The sequence below is a fragment of the Mus pahari genome, chromosome 18 (assembly GCF_900095145.1).
Source record: "Mus pahari chromosome 18, PAHARI_EIJ_v1.1, whole genome shotgun sequence".
Classification (NCBI taxonomy): domain Eukaryota; kingdom Metazoa; phylum Chordata; class Mammalia; order Rodentia; family Muridae; genus Mus; species Mus pahari.
The window spans coordinates 24,569,448-24,588,164 of record NC_034607.1 but is presented as its reverse complement, the minus strand read 5'-3'; the positions used below and the strand labels follow the sequence as shown (position 1 = coordinate 24,588,164).

General features: G+C 40.3%; 1 protein-coding gene across 3 annotated transcripts in view; it reads right to left on the bottom strand.

The window, feature by feature from the left end:
* Window positions 1-2,351: 2,351 nt before the first annotated feature.
* Window positions 2,352-18,717, bottom strand: part of Adgre1 (adhesion G protein-coupled receptor E1) — a 95,786-nt gene continuing 79,420 nt past the window's right edge. For 2 of the 3 annotated variants that reach the window (XM_029531290.1, XM_029531291.1), the window contains 4 exons: window positions 9,512-9,603; window positions 6,753-6,921; window positions 4,674-4,778; window positions 2,384-2,764 (listed from right to left, as the gene is read on the bottom strand). In XM_029531290.1, coding sequence (XP_029387150.1) covers window positions 2,759-2,764; window positions 4,674-4,778; window positions 6,753-6,921; window positions 9,512-9,603 — 372 coding nt within the window. In that variant the 3' untranslated portion in view covers window positions 2,384-2,758. Of the gene's footprint in view, window positions 2,765-4,673; window positions 4,779-6,752; window positions 6,922-9,511; window positions 9,604-18,717 lie in introns of all 3 variants that reach the window. The other variant, XM_021217760.1, reaches the window with a different exon arrangement.

Sequence of the window (18,717 nt, the reverse complement as noted above, 5' to 3'; positions counted from 1 at the left end):
CTCTGTAAGGCTGGATTAGCAGAAAGATATTGTTTAAATTTGGTTTTGTCGTGGAATATCTTGGGTTCTCCATCTATGGGGATTGAGAGTTTTGCTGGTTATAGTAACCTGGACTGTCATTTGTGTTCTTCTAGGGTCTCACAGATATCTCTCCAGTATCTTCTGGGTTTGGGTTTTAGAGTCTCTGTTGAGAAATCTAATGTACTTCTGATAGGTTTGCCTTTATATGTGGCCTTCTATTATCATTGCTATTATTATTATCATTATTATTATCTTTAATCTTTTTTACAGTCCAGTTGTTATCTGCCTCCTTGTCTACCCTCCGACAGATCCTCGTCCCATTCCTCCTCCTCTGTCTCTAAAAGGATGTCCTCATACCCCCATAGCCTCCCCACACCCTGCCATGCCTCTGCATTTTCTGGGGCCTCAAATTTCTTAAGAGTTACATGTGTCTTTTCTTATTGAAGTCAGACCAAGCCGTCATCTGCTGTATATGTGTCAGGGGGTCTTGTACCTCATGTATGCTGCCTGGTTGGTGATTCAGTGTCTGAGAGATCTCGGGAGTCCAGGTTAGTTAAGACTGCTGATCTTCTTATGGGGTCACCCTCCTCAAATTTTTCCTGCCTTTCCCTAATTCAACCACAGGGGTCCCTGATTTCAGACCATTGTTTGGGTGTATTCATCTGCTTCTGTCTCAGTTAGCTGCTTGTTGGACCTCTCAGACGGAAGCAATGATAGGCTCCTGTCTGTAAGTGCATCATAGCATCAGTAATAGTGTCCTTGGAGGCTCCCCTGGAGATGGATCCCAATTTGGGCCAGTCACTGGACCCCCTTTCCCTCAGGCTCATCTCCATTTTTGTCCCTGCAGTTCTTTAAGACAGGAACAATTCTGGGTCAGAATTTTTGAACAGCAAAAACTACAGACCCCACATACATGTGGAAATGGAACAACTCTCTACTCAATGATACCTTGATCAGGGAAAAAAAGAAAGAAAGAAATTGAAGACTTTCTGGAATTTAATGAAAATGTTGACACATCATAACCAAACTTATGGGACACAATGAAAGTGCTAAGAGGCAAGTTCATAAGACTAAGTGCGCTGTAAAAGAAACTGGAGAGATCTTACACTAACAACTTAACAGCACACCTGAGACCTCTAGAACAAAAAGAAGCAAATTCACCCAAAAGGAGTAGAAGGCAGGAAATAGTCAATCTCAGGGAAAGACGGAAACAAAACCTGGAGCAGAGACTGAAGGAAGGGGCGTCCAGGGACAGCCCCACCTGGGCATCCATCCTGCCTGCAGATACCAAATCCCAACACTGTTGCTGTTGCTAAGAGGCACTTGCTGACAGGAACATGGTGTAGATGTTCCCTGAGAGTTTCTGCCTGCCATTGACAAAGCAGATGTGGATGCTTAGAACCAACCACCAGACCAGCTCAGGGACCCCAGTGGGGGAGTGGGTGGAAAGCCTGAAGGAGCAGATTGGGATTGCAACCCCATAGGAAGAACAATGTCAGCTGGACAGACCACCCAGTACTCCCAGGGACTAGGCCACCAACCAAGAAGTGTACAGGGAGGGATTCAAGCTTTCAGATACATATATGTAGCAGAGGATGACCTTGTCTGACATCAATAGGAGGGGAGGCCCTTGGTCCTATGATAGTTTGATGCCCCAGTGTAAGGGGAAGCTGAAGTTGTGGGGCAGTAGAGGGTGGGTGAGCACCCTCATAGAGACAAAGGAGATGGGTGAGAGGGCAGATGTGGGATGGGGGGATTGTGGAGGGGTAACCAAGAATGAGATATCATTTGAGATGTAAACAAATGGAGTGATTAATAAAAAACACAATATATGTAGGTTTTAGTGTTTGTAGAACATTTGCTCCACTCTTTGTATGATGTTGCTTGCTTGGTCTTCCCATTATGGTTTTACTGGTCATTTCTTTTAAATTACAAAGATCCAAAGACTCATAACTTTTCAAGTACTGAAAATAAATAACTACTTAATGCTTGGCCCTAAGTAAGACAGTTATATGAAACCCCCAATTCAGAGAACATTATGGAAGAGAAGCTAGAATGTATGAGCTGGAGATGCCATGATGTCTTCTGGACATGGCATAGACCCATGTCCTTATACTCACTGTAGCTATCGTTTCTACACATGATCAAGCTGCAACATCCACAAAATCAGTTCACATCCCAGCATTCAGAAGCAATAACTTGACCCACTGACTTACAAGAGATACAGAATGTGAAGATAGTTTGCCCAGGAAGTGGAAGAATTGGTGTGGATATAACCAATGCATACATACCTAAATTTGTAAAAGAATAAATAAAAGATAAATAAGTCATTCAGACAGACAACAAATAATTTATTGGGAGCTAATCTGTGTTCACCACTTGATAAGTATTAAACGAGAATTTCTGGAACACCACAAGAAAGTGCAAAAGAGACACAAAAATGGTAATTTCTTGTACCATCGAAATAGGACATGCTCTTTTCAAAACATGTGGAGCATCATAGTTGTAAGGCACAAAAGACAAACTTATTCAGGTAAGTATCTTGTGTTTCTCCTTGGTGCATGAAACTCCTGGAGTTTGGATCCATCTGTCCATGTTTTGAATTTAAAACAAAACTGCCATCAACTCCTGATACCCTAAATTTCCATAAGCTAGATAGTGATTAAAAGTGTGCTCCTTAAAGCACTTACAATCCTCAGATGTTATTCCATAATATATTTAAAAGCAAGAAAGGATGTTAACCCTGAAAAACACAAAAGAGAATGACCTCAGTTAGAAGCAGAATTGATCTAAAAATTATCCAGTCTTATCTGTGGGGGCAACTGTCTCACATGTACATGGATATCAATAGAGAAACAGGCTATAAGCATAAACATTGAAATGCTAAACACAATTGTCCTTCGTGATTCACTGAATTTAACTAGTTACTTGTGTGAGCATCTTTGGGTGAGGTGATTTTCTGGATCATGGTCCATTTATCAGGGATACAGCAACAAAGAATAGAACAAAGGTAATGGTTAATTTTATCTGTCCACTAGACATAGTCTGGAATCACCTGGGAAGAGAGTCTCAGTTTGGGATTATCAGGCCAGGCTAACCAATAGATTTGTCTTGATTATACTGACTGATATAGAAATACCCACCCACCATGGGTGGTACCAATTCCTAGAAATATGATTCTAAACTGTGTAAGAATGGGCAGTGTGCTGAGCACTGCATGCATGTTTTTTAATTTGTTGCCCTCTGCTGCTGAGTGTGAATGTAATGTGGCCAGTTCTCTCAATATCTTACTGTGGCGACTTCCCTGATGATTAATTGTTTTCTGGAAATTTGAGATAAAATAAACTCTTTTTCTACTAAGTTGCTTTTTTCATGGTATTGGCAAAGGAACTGAAACTAAGACAGACCCATTTGACCAAGTATTTTGTATGCACTAAGTGAATAGTGAGGTCACAGCATGAAGTTACGTTAAGGTAAAAATTGATACAAAATCATTGAATAAATTAAATAAATATTATATGTATATTATGTGATATATAATAATCCCAGAATATGTGTGTGTGGTGTGTGTGTGTATGTGTGTATAAACATGTATATGTTATTTATTTTTTATTAGTATATTGAACAAAATGATGTGTTTCTCTATAGTGGTTTTATGCACATACATCACACTTACCTTGTTACCCTCTATTCAATTCTTTCTATTCCCATTGATCCTCTTTCTCCTCCCAAATGGTTACACTTCTACTTTCATGTCTCTTATTAACATGAATTCTACATATGACAGACAATATGTGATATTTGAACTTCTGTGTCTGGGTTATTTCACTTAACACAATGATTTCAAGTTCTAACCATGTTTCTGAAAATTTATTTCATTTGCTTTTGTTTATGGCAGAATAAAACCTCATCTCCCATGGTTAATATTTACTGTCAACTTGAAAGATTCTGGAATCACTTAGAAGCCTCCAACTATGCCTGTGAGGGATTGTCTACATGACATTAACTGAAATGTGAAGACCTACTCTTTCTGTTGTAGTATCATTCCAATAGCTAGGAGACAAGATTAAATAAGAATGAGAAAGTGAGCCAAGCATCAGCACTCATTTCGCTGCTTCCTGATTGTGGATGACATGTGACCAGCTTCCCCATGCTCCTGATGCTGATCTCTGCACCATAATGGACTATACCATTGGACTGTGACAAAATAAACCCTTCCTTCTTATGTTGCTTTTGTTGGGTATTGGATCCTGGCAACAAAAAAAGTAGCTAAGACACCTTTTTAGCCTAATCCACTCACCTGTGACTTAACAACTAAGCTGGTCACAGAACTTGGGGTTATCAATTGTCACATTCTTTGAACCAGTAATATAACAAGTCTCTGACATCCTCATTGGTCATTGACTAGAATAAAATTCTTAGCATGTGTATTCTCTTTGCATCTGTCGATGCCACCCTATTTAGGTTGCCCAGTTAAAAAGTATTAAATGTGGGGTGCAAACCCTGGGATTCTGGCCCCAATATCCCCATCTTGCAATCCACACAGTGAGCATACTTAGCAGTCAGCAGTACTGACACAAGGTATTCTTCAGTTTTGTTGAGCTTCTGTGCCCCTTCTAATCAGCACCAGTGGGAAATGTACAGTCCCTTACCATCTTGGAAGTGGATGGCATAGATGACAGTAAAATCCCAGAAGTCTGGGAATGGGAGCTAAGATCAGTCTTCCTGGTGAGGAGTTTCCTATATTCATCCCGTACCTGGAGGTGGAAACAAATGAAAGCAAAGTAAACCGGGCTGGGAAATGGCCCAGTCACTAAGTTTGCTATACAATATGAGTTCCTACGTTTGGATCTCCAGCACCCACATTTTTAAATAAATCAGTATAGGGCTCAGCCCTAAACCAGACCTATATCAACCAATATACAAAGGGTCAAGGAACATCATAGAAAAATGATAGAAATAATGTAAGAGCTGAAGGAGATAAGAGGTACTATAAAGTGCTGCCTTCTGGACATGACATGTCCGTCAAACTCATGAACTCATGGGAGCTGTTGGTACCTGCACAAGATCAAGCCAACCAAATCCTAGCATGTATTGGTTAGAAGACTTCTGGTCTCCACCCCTTACTGAGGAATTATTGGAAGTTAATAGTTTCTGACAGAGAAAGAATTATTCATTTCTGGGGATATGCTCCAATGGATAGTTCCACATTCATTCATATATGGAAAACACTAACTGGACTTTTTTAAGTCATGAAACATGACATTGGTTGGGTACCATGTTAAGAGGAATATGTAGAATCTGGTGAAGAGGAATGGGAGTAGGTATGATCATATTTCATTGTGTGTATGTACTAAATTCAAGAATAAGGAAAATTTGGTGGTGGGTTTGGTGGGTACCAACATGGCTCCACACGACAGAAATCCCACCTCTAGGGAGGTGGACATAGGAGAACACTTTCTGAGGCTTGATGGCCGACTAGTATAGATCAGTTGATACTTCAAGCTCAGTGAAAGATCCTCTCTCAAACTACAGAATGGAAGAGATAGAGAAAAGAGTTGGGGCCTTAAGAGTCTGCCTTACTCATGTGAAGGACCCAACTTCAGTTCTAAAGACATGTCAGGGGGAGGCTTACAAACACCCACAGCTTCGGCTCTAGGGGATCCAGCACTCTCTTCTAGCCTCTACATGCACTACACTCATGTGCATAGAAGAGGTGATACATTCTTCTGAAAATACCATCTGCCTTCAGAGACACTGAACTTTTTCTAAACATTGCTACCAAGTTAATAATATACCTTGAAATAATCTAAGATTAATGTGTTCAACTTTCTATCCTGCATGTGCTCAGAATGTTTAGCCTAGCCTCTTTTTAAGAGAACAATGTAATTAATCTTACTATTCCTTCAATTATTCAGGTTATCAGCTTTTTACATCTAAGCCATTTAATTAAATGCCCTCCTATATCCCTGGCCCAGCACAATGTATATGGGGTGTGGGAGGGGATGATCATTTGCTGAGAGCAACAAACAAGTTGAAGGCAACCTGAAACAAAACACATGTTGCATAAATATAGAAGGCAATGTGTGGAAACAGGTTGATAAGATCTGCAACAATTTAGGTGATATTCTGAGTCAACTATGGTCAGTAAAGTAATTTCTTCCCTGGTAAAACTCTGTCAAATTTTTCTGAAAATAACTTCTTGTCCCTTTTCTATGCTGCATTTTCTGTGCTATTCAATAAACACAGGGTAATCCCTTTATTAGACAGTGGCACAACAAACCGATACCATACACAGGCAATTAAGACAGATCTAACAAACACCACATGCTGGCCAAACAGACTACAGACCACAGACTATAGACATACAGAAGGCCCAGGAGGAAAAGTAGGGAATTCACAATTTGGCTGTTTCTCAGTCAAACTGCTCCACAAAGAGATTACACACATATGCACAACAATTTTATTTAAATAAAATATTAGAGATATGGGAGAACATGATAGAGAAATATTTCCAATGTCTGTGTCTAGCCAAGAGCACAGGTATGAATCCACACATATAACTCACAACACAAAGAACACATATACTCACAAATGCATACAAAGCACACACACACACACACACACACATACACACACCAGTCCTAGATATGGGAGTTGGTCTGCTACAAGCACATGCAGTAGGTGGTTTTATTCAGAGAAGCTGATCCAAGTAGGCAACATCTGCATACCTGGCGGTTGAGCAGACAGTGAATGAGGAAGATGAAGGCCCCCTGCAGACTGTTGATAATGGTGAACAGGTATGCCATGATTCTTGTCAAGGGGCCAGTCTGGAAAATGCCCAGCACCCAGGAGCAGCCCAAGATGAAAATCTGGGCAATGGCCTTGAAGGTCAGCAACCTAGAAGATAATGTTTACAAAATGAATTGTCTTGAGAGCTGGTATGGTCTCCATGGAGACCTGGCACTGTCTGAATATGACATCACATGGGTGATAAAGACAGAGAAAAATTTCCTGTCTCTTGGACATTGCTCTTGTTTACTATAACACCAATACTCTTGTATACTTAAAAATGTCTGACATAGCAAAGTTTGTTGTGTATTTCAAAAATAAATTTTAAACTTGTAGAAATAAAAATAAACCCAAAATCTCAAAGAAAATTTTGCTGTCTCAAGTCCTATAGTCAACTAAAATGCTGTTGTCCACAAATACACATGTATTCAAAGATGTGTGGAGGTGTGTGTCGAATAAATTTTTGGTTTAGCAGTGAATGGCTGGAAAGGCCCATGTACGGACACTTAGATCTCATGTGAGTGGTAAACCCAGGGTTATAAAATGCTGAGAGGTCCTTTCACTGAGGCAAATTCATCATGTTAAGTACAAAAAAATGTGATTCGGTGGCTTTAAGTACACTCACAGTTCACGCAACCATCACTACTATATAGTTCTTAGTCATTTTTATTATCTTAAAAATGAAATAGACACATACATGAAAAGAACAGTATGCAGGCAAAGCAATCATTCTCTCTTCCCCTTCCTAAGGAAGACAATTCATATTCATCAAAATATGAATGAATAGAATAAGTATAGATAAATATAGGCTAGATCAGATTTGGTTAAAACCAGTTAGTGGACATACAATAGAATAAAAACATAGATGTAGGATAAAGAAAATGTAGAATGGTCATTCAGTGGAATATTATATTACCATAATAAGGAGTGAGGCAGTTGTAGCTGAAAGAATATGCATAAATCCTATAAACTTCATAATAAATAAATAAAAATCCAGACAAAGGCAAGCTGTTGTTATAATGATGGGGAAGGAGGAGTATGAGAAGTATGAGGAGAGAGAGAGGAAGGAGAGGGAGAGGAAGAAAGAAGGAAAAGAGGAAAAGAGGAAGAAGAAAGAGAAGGAGAAGGAGGAGGAGGAGGAGAAGGAAGAAGAAGAGAAGAAGAAGAAGAAGAAGAAGAAGAAGAAGAAGAAGAAGAAGAAGAAGAAGAAGAAGAAGAAGAAGAAGAAGAAGAAGAAGAAGAAGAAGAAGAAGNAAGAAGAAGAAGAAGAAGAAGAAGAAGAAGAAGAAGAAGAAGAAGAAGAAGAAAAGAATTAAGTGAGTAACAACAGTCAATGTCCAGGCTTGGGGCCAGTTAGTGGATGATTTATTCAATCACTAATTTTCTAACATTTATGAGACCCTATGCATCACACTGTCCTGTATGACTCCCCAGCCAGAGAAAGAGAGTCTAAGCCAGACCATATGGCACACTGAATAATCACAGCCCTGAAGAAGCGTGGGTTTCAGACCTGCTTGTCCCGCAGAAGGGAAGTCTGTCTCAAAATAGGCAAACATTTAAAATATTATGAGCCTTCTTATATGTTTTTGTGTTGCATGTGTATATGTGTCTTTTGTGCACTCATATGTATATGGTGTGTGTGTACATGTGTGATGTAAATGTATGTGTGTATGCATGCACATCTGCATGTTTGTGAATGGATGTGTATTTATGATTTCATGTATGAATGTTCATTGTGTGTGAACATGTGAGTGGTTGGGTATGTACATGAGTGTGAATGTGTATGTGCATGTTGTGTTTGCATGTGTGTGTACTTGAGCATGTGAGGTGGGCATGTGTATGTATTGTGTGCATGTATGTGTGCATATATCCATGTTTGTATGTGTCAAATATGTATGTGTGCATTTGTAGGTATGTATGTGAGTTCACATGTGTGCATATGTCCATGTATGCTTATGTCTATGAGTATATGTGCGCATGTGCATATATGTTCCTGTTTGTGTGTGTGCATGTGTGTCCATGCATGTGTATATCCATGTTTATATGTGTGAATGTATATGTACATATGTCTATGTTTATTTATGTTCATTATGCATGTGTGTCCATGTTTGTGTGTGTGTGCTCACACTGAATGTATCAATATTTGTGATCCATGAAAGTCTCAGTGTTCCCAAAAATTATAGCAATACTTCATTAGCTACCTAAAGTGAGCCATATTAATATCCCCTTTCTACAAATAAAGAAAGTGAGCTTTGTAAAGGTCCTATATAAGCAACATAATGTCATACAGGTCATAAAGGACATCAATGGAGTGAGAAGTCTGATGTCTGATTCTTCTATTCTATGCAAGCCTCATCATGTCTCTGCAATGAATGTACAAAAAAAAATGATCATACTGGCAGGTAGCTCAATGGGTGAAGTGCTTAATGCACAAACGTGACGACCTGAGTTTAAGTCCTGAGAATCCATGTAAACCATGTGCATATAGCATGAACATCTGTAATACCAGCGCTCCTGAGGTGAGATGGGAGGAGGAGACAGGAGAGTAGAGATCAACACCCTAGGATTCCTCTGACCTCTGCATGTGTGTCATGACATGTACACCCCTGCATGTGAACATCATATACAGAGAAAGCTGAGAGAGTGGTAAGGCTTTGTCAGAAGAAGGAGAGGAATGAGGAAAGGTGAGAGACAGTACCTCGTGTCCTTGAGCGTAGAGACTTCTGAGCTGACACTGCAGAGCTTCTGCCTCAGAACCCACAGTGTCCAGGCAAGGAGGACAGAGTTGATCTGCAAGGAGAAGCAGAGGGTGTGTAGACAAGATACATAGACTGACCACGACCAGTCCACCTACACATTAAAATATGGCCTCTAGTAACCTACCCTGGATGGAGGATGCCAGGATGCAGTCCTGGATTTGTCAGGTCTGAACAGCCTGGACGTGATACACAGCCAACAATTACCCAGCCGATGCCTCTTCTTCCAGTTTAGGATGGACAGCAGAAAGCCAGCATCACCACTGATGGCCCCCATAAGACACCCGACTTGTCATTTCCCAACCTACTAATTCATGCCACAGCATTTAAAGCCCATTTCTTAAGCACTGACACTCCCTGCCTGCTTCTGAGTCTACAGTGTGAGTGATGAAAACGCATGCCTCTGCTATTATATTGTATCTACCTTGCAACAAATTTTTCTTTGCCAATCACATGTAAATATTTTTATTTCCATCAGCTGTTTCCCATCATTTCAGCTAGAACTGAAGCCAATGTTGATGTCAAAGACTGTGACACAGAACAGATGGTTCCTTCTCTTCAAAGGTGTTCCCTCAGCCTTCTCGCAGTGGTGTGATGATTGGTATTAATTGTCAACACCTAGGAGGCAAGCCTCCAGGGACACCAGTAGGGGACTGTCTAATTTAAGGTTAGTCTATGAGTATTCATGTGGGGGATTATCTTGATTAAAAGGAAGACCTTTGTGGGCGGTACCATACCCTAAACAGAGTCTTACGAAAGTGGGACAGTGAGCTGAGCACAGTGCATAAATTCATTGCTCATTGCTCTTGACTGTGAATGTCTTATGATGGACTGTTTTGAGTTCTTTTAGTCTTGACTTCTCACAGTGATTGGATATACCTTGGAACTGTGAGCCACGTAAGCTTTCTCCCTTCCATTGCTTTGGTCAGGATACTGGGGGTAGGGGGAGATTAGAATATAATTATACTCATTTTCCCTTCCTCGCCCTTCTTCCAAACCTTCCAATATACCCCTCCTTGCTTTCTTCGGTATCCATGGTCTCTTTTTCCATCACTATTATATACATATATATTCCTAAATGCAACCTGCTTAGTCTGTATAATATTACATGTATGTATGTTTTCAGGGATGACCATTTGGTACTGGATAACCAACTGATATGCTCTTTCTTGGGTGGGTTGGTGAGCAGGGCATAGCAGTTTTTGGAAAGGAAACTAGGAAAGGGGATATCATTTGAAATGTAAATAAAGAAAAATATCTAGTAAAAAGTAAAATTAAAACAACAACAATAACAAAAACAAAACAAAAAACCAAAAACCAAAACAATGGCAACAACAAAAAAGAATAAACTCATAGACTTAGTTTTGTTCTACATGCAGACCCTGGGGATCTTTTTGTGTGGTTTTATATTCCTGTATATAGCAATAGAATCATTTTCATTTCTGGCTTAATATTTCTGTGTAAATAAATAGAATCATTTCCAAAAAAATAAAAAATATTTTTATATTTGACATATCTTTTCTGTGTGGTGGGATTCAATTCCAATCAGGAAATAGTTGTTTACTTCCAAAAATATTCATGCCACTATTGCACCAGGAGGCATATCTTGCCTGGCAGGTTAGAATTTTATTAATTTTACACAGGGTCCAGAGACTGTTGATGGCTGTTCCCTCCTGCCCGGCACAGAGGCTTCCAGAACTATGAATGTTAGCCAGCGTGGAGGAAGTTGAAATGTTTATTTCACCTACTTCCAAATTTTCAACACTATTTTTCCTCCTGAAAAATCTTAGTTGCCAGGAGAAATAATACCCTTATACCATACATAGGCTTTCCACTGGGGCAATTTTGCCTTTCAGGGGACTGATGCAAAAATATTTTTTGTTGTTGTTCTCACAACGAGGAACGAGGGTAACACTGGGATCTAGTGCACAGTGTTCGAGAAGTTGTTCCACAAACTACCAGAAGGTAGTATGGAAGGTGGTATGACCCCAGATATCAATATTACCAACATGGAAAACCTAGGTTCTTGGTTTACGTGAATCCGATGGTCTTCGTTTCCTTCCCTGTTGCTGTGACAAAGTGCACTGCTGATTCCTCCCATTCATAGCACCCCTGAGTTGTTTGTTATTCTTTGTGTAGAGTTGAAGTCTCAAGGTCTTTCCTTTTTCCACTTCAACATGCCCATTGCTACTGTCTTTGTCCAGCCTATGTTTCTTCAGTCATGTTGAGACTTCCTGGGTGTAACTCCTGACGATGTTAGGAAATATAATCTCACACCAAAAACCTTCACAGTCCAGCTCCTAGAATATTTTTGTCCTCTCTCCCATAAATTTCCCCAAACCTTTTTCTTTCTTTTCTTTTCTTGGATATTTTCTCTTTTTTTCAATTTTTTATTAGGTATTTACCGCATTTACATTTCAAATGCTATCCCCAAGGTCCCCAATATCCCCCCTGCTCCCCTACCCACCCACTCCCACTTCTTGGCCCTGGTATTCCCCGGTACTGGGTCATATAAAGTTTGCAAGGCCAAGTGGCCTCTCTTCCCAATGATGGCTGACTAGGCCATCTTCTGCTACATCTGCAGCTAGAGACACGAGCTCTGGGGGTACTGGTTAGTTCATATTGTTGTTCCACCTACAGGGTTGCAGACCCCTTCAGCTCCTTGGGTACTTTCTCTAGCTTCTCCATTGGGGGCATTGTGGATATTTTCTTTATATACATTTCAAATATTTTCCCCTTTCCATGTCTCCCCTTAGAAAATCTCCTATCCCATTCCCCCTCCACCTGACTCTATGAAGGTGCTCCTCCACCCACCAACTCCAATCCAACAACCCTGGCATTCCCCTACACTGGAGCACTGAACACCCTCAGAACCAAGGGCCTCTCCTCCCACTGATGTCCAACAAGGCCATCTTATGCCACATATGTGACTAGTACCAAGGGTCACTCCATGTGTATTCATTGGTTGGTGGTCCAGTCCCCAGGAGTGCCTGGGGGCTGGTCTGGCCTGTTGACATTGTTGCTCCCTCCATGGGGCTGCAAATACCCTCAGCTCCTTCAGTCCCTTCTCCATATCCTCAACTGGGGACCCCCAAGCTCAGTCTAATAGTTGGCTGCAAGCTTCCTCCTCTGTATTTGTCAGGCTCTGGCACAACCTCTCAAGAGTCACCTTTATCAGGCTCCAGTCAGCAAGCACTTGCTGGCATCCACAATAATATCCAGGATTGGTGGCTGAATATTGGGTGGATCTCCAGGTGGGTCATTCTCTGGATGGCCTTTCCTTCTGGTCTCTGCTCCACACTTTATCTCCATATTTGCTCCTAAGCACTGAAGCATCTACATTTTTGTCTTCCTTCTTAATTTTCATATGGTCTATGAATGGAATCGGGTATTCTGAACTTTTGGGCTAATATCTACTTATCAGTGAATGCATACCACGTTTGTTCCTTTATGACTGAGTCATCTCACTCAAGATGATATTCTCAAGTTTCATCCATTTGCCTACAAATTTCATGAAGTCATTTTTATTGGCTGAGTAGTACTCCACTGTGTAAATGTACCACATTTTCTGTATCCATTCCTCTGTTGATGGACATCTGGGCTCTTTCCAGCTGCTGGCTATTATAAATAAGGCTGCTGTGAACATAGTAGAGCATGTGTCCTTNTTACATGTTGGAGCATCTTCAGGGTATATGCCCAGAAGTGGTATAGATGGGTCCTCAGGTAGTACTATGCCCAATTTTCTGAGGAAACACAAGACTGATTACCAGAGTGGTTATAACAGCTTGCAATCCCACCAGCAATGGAGGAGTGTTCCTCTTTGTCCACATCCTCACTACCATCTGCTGTCACCTGAGTTTTTGATCTTAGCCATTCTGACTGGTGTAAGGTGGAATCTCAGGGTTGTTTTGATTTTCATTTCCCTGATGACCAAGGATGTTGAACATTTCTTTAGGTGTTTCTGAGTTCTTCAACTTTCCTCAGTTGAGAATTCTTTGTTTGGCTCTGTTCCCCATTTATTCATAGGGATATTTGGATGTCTGGAGTCTATATTCTTAAGTTTTTTTTGTATATATTGGATATTAGCTCTCATTAGGATGTATAATTAGTAAAGATCTTTTCCCAATGTGTTGGTTCCCGTTTTGTCATTCTGAAACAGTGCCTTTTGCCTTACAGAAGCTTTGCAATTTTATGAGGTCCCATTTGTCAATTCTTGATCTTAGATCATAAGCCATTGGTGTTGTTCAGGAAAATTTCCCCTGTACCCGTGTGTTCAAGAAGTTTCCCCACTTTCTCTTCTTTTAGATTCAGTGTATCTGGTTTTATATGAAGGCCCTTGATCCATTTGGACTAGAGGTTTGTACAGGGAGATAAGAATGGATCAATTTACATTCTGCTACATGTTGACCTCAAGTTGAATTAGCACCATTTGTTGAAAATGCTGTCTTTTTTCCACTGGATGGTCTTAGCTCCTTTGTCAAAGATCAAGTGACTGTAGGTGTGTGGGTTCATTTCAGGATCTTTAATTCTATTCCATAGATCTACCTGTCTATATCACTGTACCAATACCATGAAGTTTTTATCACTATTACTCTGTAGTACCCCTTGAAGTCCAGGACACTGATTCCCCCAGAAGTTCTTTTATTGTTGAGAATAGTTTTCACTATCCTGTGTTTTTATTATTATTATTATTATTATTATTATTATTATTATTATTATTATTATTATTTATTCCAGATGAATTTGAGAATTGCTCTTTATTTTTTTATTTATTTTCTTTATTTACATTACAAATGCTATCCCGAAAGTTCCCTATAACCCCCCCCCGCCCCTGCTCCCCTACCCACCCACTCCCACTACTTGGCCCAGGCCTTCCCTTGTGCTGGGTCATATAAAGTTTGCAAGACCAAGGGGCCTCTCTTCCCAGTGATGGCCGATTAGGCCATCTTCTGCTACATATGCAGCTAGAGACACAAGCTCAGGGGGTAATGGTTAGTTCATATTGTTGTTCTACCTACAGGGTTGCAGCCCCCTTCAGCTCCTTGGGTACTTTCTCTAGCTCCTCCATTGGGGACCCTGTGGTCCATCCAATAGCTGGCTGTGAGCATCCACTTCTGTGTTTGCCAGGCACTGGCATAGCCTCACAAGAGGCCACTAAATCAGGGTCCCTTCAGCAGAATCTTGCTGGCATGTGCATTAGTATCTAGGTTTGGTGGCTGATGATGGGATGGGAGAATTGCTCTAACACTATGAGGAATTGAGTTGGAATATTGATTGGGATTGCATAGACAAGATGTCCAATTTTACTATAATAATCCTGCCAATCTATGTGCATAGGAGATCTTTCCACCATCTGAGGTCTTCTTCTATTTCTTTCTTCAAAGACTTGAAGTTCTTGTCATACAGATCTTTCATCTGTTGGTTAGAGTCACACCAAGATACTATATATTGTTTGTAACTATTGTGAAGGGTTTCAATTCCCTCATTTCCTTCTCAGCCAGTTTATCCTTTGAGGATAGAAAGGCTGCTGATTTGTTTGAGTTAATTTTATATCCGACCACATTCCAGAAGTTGTTTATCAGGTTTAGGAGTGTCTAGTGGAGTTTTGGGGGTCAGTTAAGTATACTATCATATCATCTGCAAATAGTGATGTTTTAACTTAATCCTTTGCAATTTGTATTCCTTTGACCTACTTTTGTTGTCTAATTGCTCTAGCTAGAACTTCAAAAGGGAGACAGTGGGCAGCCTTGTCTAGTCCCTGATTTTCCTGGGATTGCTTCAAGTTTCTCTCCATTTAGTTTGATGGTAGCAACTGGTTTGCTGTATATTGCTTTTACTATGTTTAGGTATGGGCCTTGAATTCCTGATCTTTCCAAAACTTTTATCATGAAGGGATGATGAATTTTGTCAAATGCTTTTTCAGCATCTAATGAAAGGATCATGTGGGTTTTTTTTTCTTTGAGTTTGTTTATGTAGTGGATTAAATTGATGGATTTCTGTCTATTGAACTATTCTGGCATCCTTAGGATGAAGTGTACTTGATTGTGGTGAGTGATCATTTTGATGTGTTCTTGAATTGAGTTGGCAAGAATTTTATTGATTATTTTTTTCATCAATATTCATAAGGGAATTTGGTCTGAAGTTCTTTGTTGGGTCTTTGTGTGCTTTTTGTATCAGAGTAATTGTGGCCTCATAAAATGAATTGGGTAGTGTTACTTCTGTTTCTCTTTTGTGGAATAGTTTGAAGGTCTTCTTTGAAGGTCTGAAAGAATTCTGCACTAAACTGGTCCTGGGCTTTTTTTTTTTTTTTTTTTTTTTTTTTGGTTGGGGGACTTTTAATGACTGCTTCTATTTCTTTAGGGGTTGTGGGACTCTAGATGGTTTATGTGATCTATCTGTCTAGAAAATTTCCCATTTCATCCACATTTTCCAATTTGGTTGAGTATAGGCTTTTGTAGTAGGATCTGATGATTTTTTTAATTTCCTCAGTTTCCATTGTTATGTCTCCCTTTTCATTTCTGATTTTATTAATTTGGATGCTGTCTCTGTGCCCTCTGGTTACTCTGGCTAAGAGTTTATTGATCTTGTTGATTTTCTCAAAGAACCAACTCCTGGTTTTGTTGATCTTTGTGTAGTTCTTTTTGTTCTGCTTGGTTGATTTCGGCCTTGAGTTCCACTATTTCCTGCTGTCTACTCCTCTTCATTGTATTTTCTTCTTTGTTCTAAAGCTTTCAGGTGTGCTGTCAAGCTGCTAGTGTATGCTCTCCCCACTTTCTTTTTGGAGGCACTCAGAGCTATGAGTTTTCCTCTTAGCACTGCTTTCATTGTGTCCTGTAAGTTTGGGTAAGTTGTACCTTCATTTTCATTAAATTCTAAAAGGTCTTTGATTTCTTTATTTCTTCCTTGGCCAAATTATTATTGAGTAGAGTGTTGTTCAGCATATATATATGTGGGCTTTCTGTGTTTTTATTGCTACTGAAGACCAGCCTTGATCCATAGTGATCTGATAGAATCCTGTCACCAGCTGATCCTTAGTTCATGTGTCCTGATGGCTCTAGGACCATCCCTCTTGGGCCAAGAATTTAAAGATATGTGGTAGTCTTACCTGCACTCACAGGTTTATCTGTTCTCCTAGGAGACCAGCACTCTCCTAGTAGTATTTGTGTATGTAGCTCTGTGGCACAGGGTCAGCTCTGGATGCAGACGAAAACAAGAAGGCTCCTATCTAGGCTGCTCCTCATATCCTGTGTCCTGAGGGTTCCAGGAGGGTACCTCTGAGCAACAATAGTGGTCTTACCTGCACTTATAGGCTTGTCTGCACTCCTGGGAGACCAGCTCTCTCCTGGCAGTATTTGTTCATTATTATTTTTATCCCCATTATTTCTCAAACCTAGTATGTATTGAGGAACAGTCAATGTCAGGCATTGTGCTAATTATCTTAATCACATTTTCTGTTCTCCAAAACCACCCTCCATGACAGAGCTGGAATTGTGTGGGAGAAGAAAATCCTTTGATATAGCTAGACAAGTAAGCATGCAGGCAGTCCCTAAGGGGGACACTAGAAGATGTAACAGGGCTAGGTGGAGAAGACTAATGCTTGTGTAAAAATCTCCAAGCTAAAACAATCTGTCCTACAGTCAAGACTCAGGAAATAAACTCACAAGTCTCAGGAATCTCCGTAAACTTACAGGATTTGCAAGGCCCCTCCATAGGTTATAGAAATAGTAATGACTTCTGGGAAGGGAGATTCTCTGACCTGCTAAATGCCTGATCCATGGAAGAATGTCTGGGAACCCTTTCACAAATTGTACCCCAGCTTGCCACATCCCCCAGTTGATTATTCTGGAAACATTCATGCCCCCAGCTTTTTAAAGATGCTGCCTTCAAACCATCTATGCTCAGAGTTACACAAACCCTTGCTCCTGTGTGTAATTCCAGTAAGTTCATTGATCTGCCAAACTGAATTGTAGTAGAATCATTAATTAGGTGCCATATCTGAGGTAAGTAGAAATTTGTTCACATTTCCCCAGGAAAGGCCATACCACCAGCAGTCAGTCAGGTTTAAGACAATAATACAATACACACATTGTATTGGCTGGTTTTATGTCAACTTGACACGAGCTAGAGTCATCTGAGAGAAGGGAGCCTCCTGAGAAAATGCCTCCATAAGATCAGGCTGTAGGCAAGCCTTTAGAGCATTTTCTTAATTAGTGATTGATGGGTAAGGGCCTGACCCATTGTGAGTGGGACCACCGCTGGCCAAGTGGTTCTGGGTGCCATAAGAAAGCAGACTGAACAAGCCATGAAGAGCAAGCCAGAAAGGAACACTCCTCCATGGCCTCTACACCTGCTTGAGTGCTTGCCCTCACTGATTTTGATGATGAAATCTTATATAGAATTGTGAGTGAAATAAATCCTTTCCTCCTTAAGGTGCTTTTGATGGTGATGTTTCATCCAACAATAGTAACCTTAACTAAGACAATCATCTTGAGGACATGAGATAAACCATGGACTTATAAAGGTGTCATCATTGGATAGAGACTGCATGAAGGGGAGGGACAGTGATAATGAACAGAAGTATGTCAAGAGTCAATTTTGGCTTTAAGGAATATCATTCTCAAAGCTAGTCACTACCAACTGTCAAAAGACAGATTAACAACTAATTTTTTTAATATCAGAAAAAAATGAATTCACAAGAACACCACAATTATAGAGCCATAATATGAAAATCATCAAGGGTGTCTGACTGGCTGACATTGTAATGCAAAGTTGTCACCCATAATTTTATTGTGCTTCACTCATAGATGTCCTGGAGCACATGCAGTCCACAGACTACATGTTGTACACTCCTAAAGGTGTCTGAATCCCTGGGATAATGGTCTTTCTTCAAATAAAGGGAATGATCTTGGTTCTATATAAGGGAAAAAGACCACCACATAAATCTAGGACTGCATTGTTGATGAAGTAGTGATCAAAAATCCAGGAAAAGAGAAGAAAGCAAGTAATTTTTCTGTCTAAGCATTGTATCTTACTTAAGAATAGGGGCAGGGCCCTTGGTCTTGTAAACTTTATATGACCCAGCACAGGGGAAGGCCAGGGCCAAGTAGTGGGAGTGGGTGGGTAGGGGAGCAGGGGTGGGGTGGGGTAT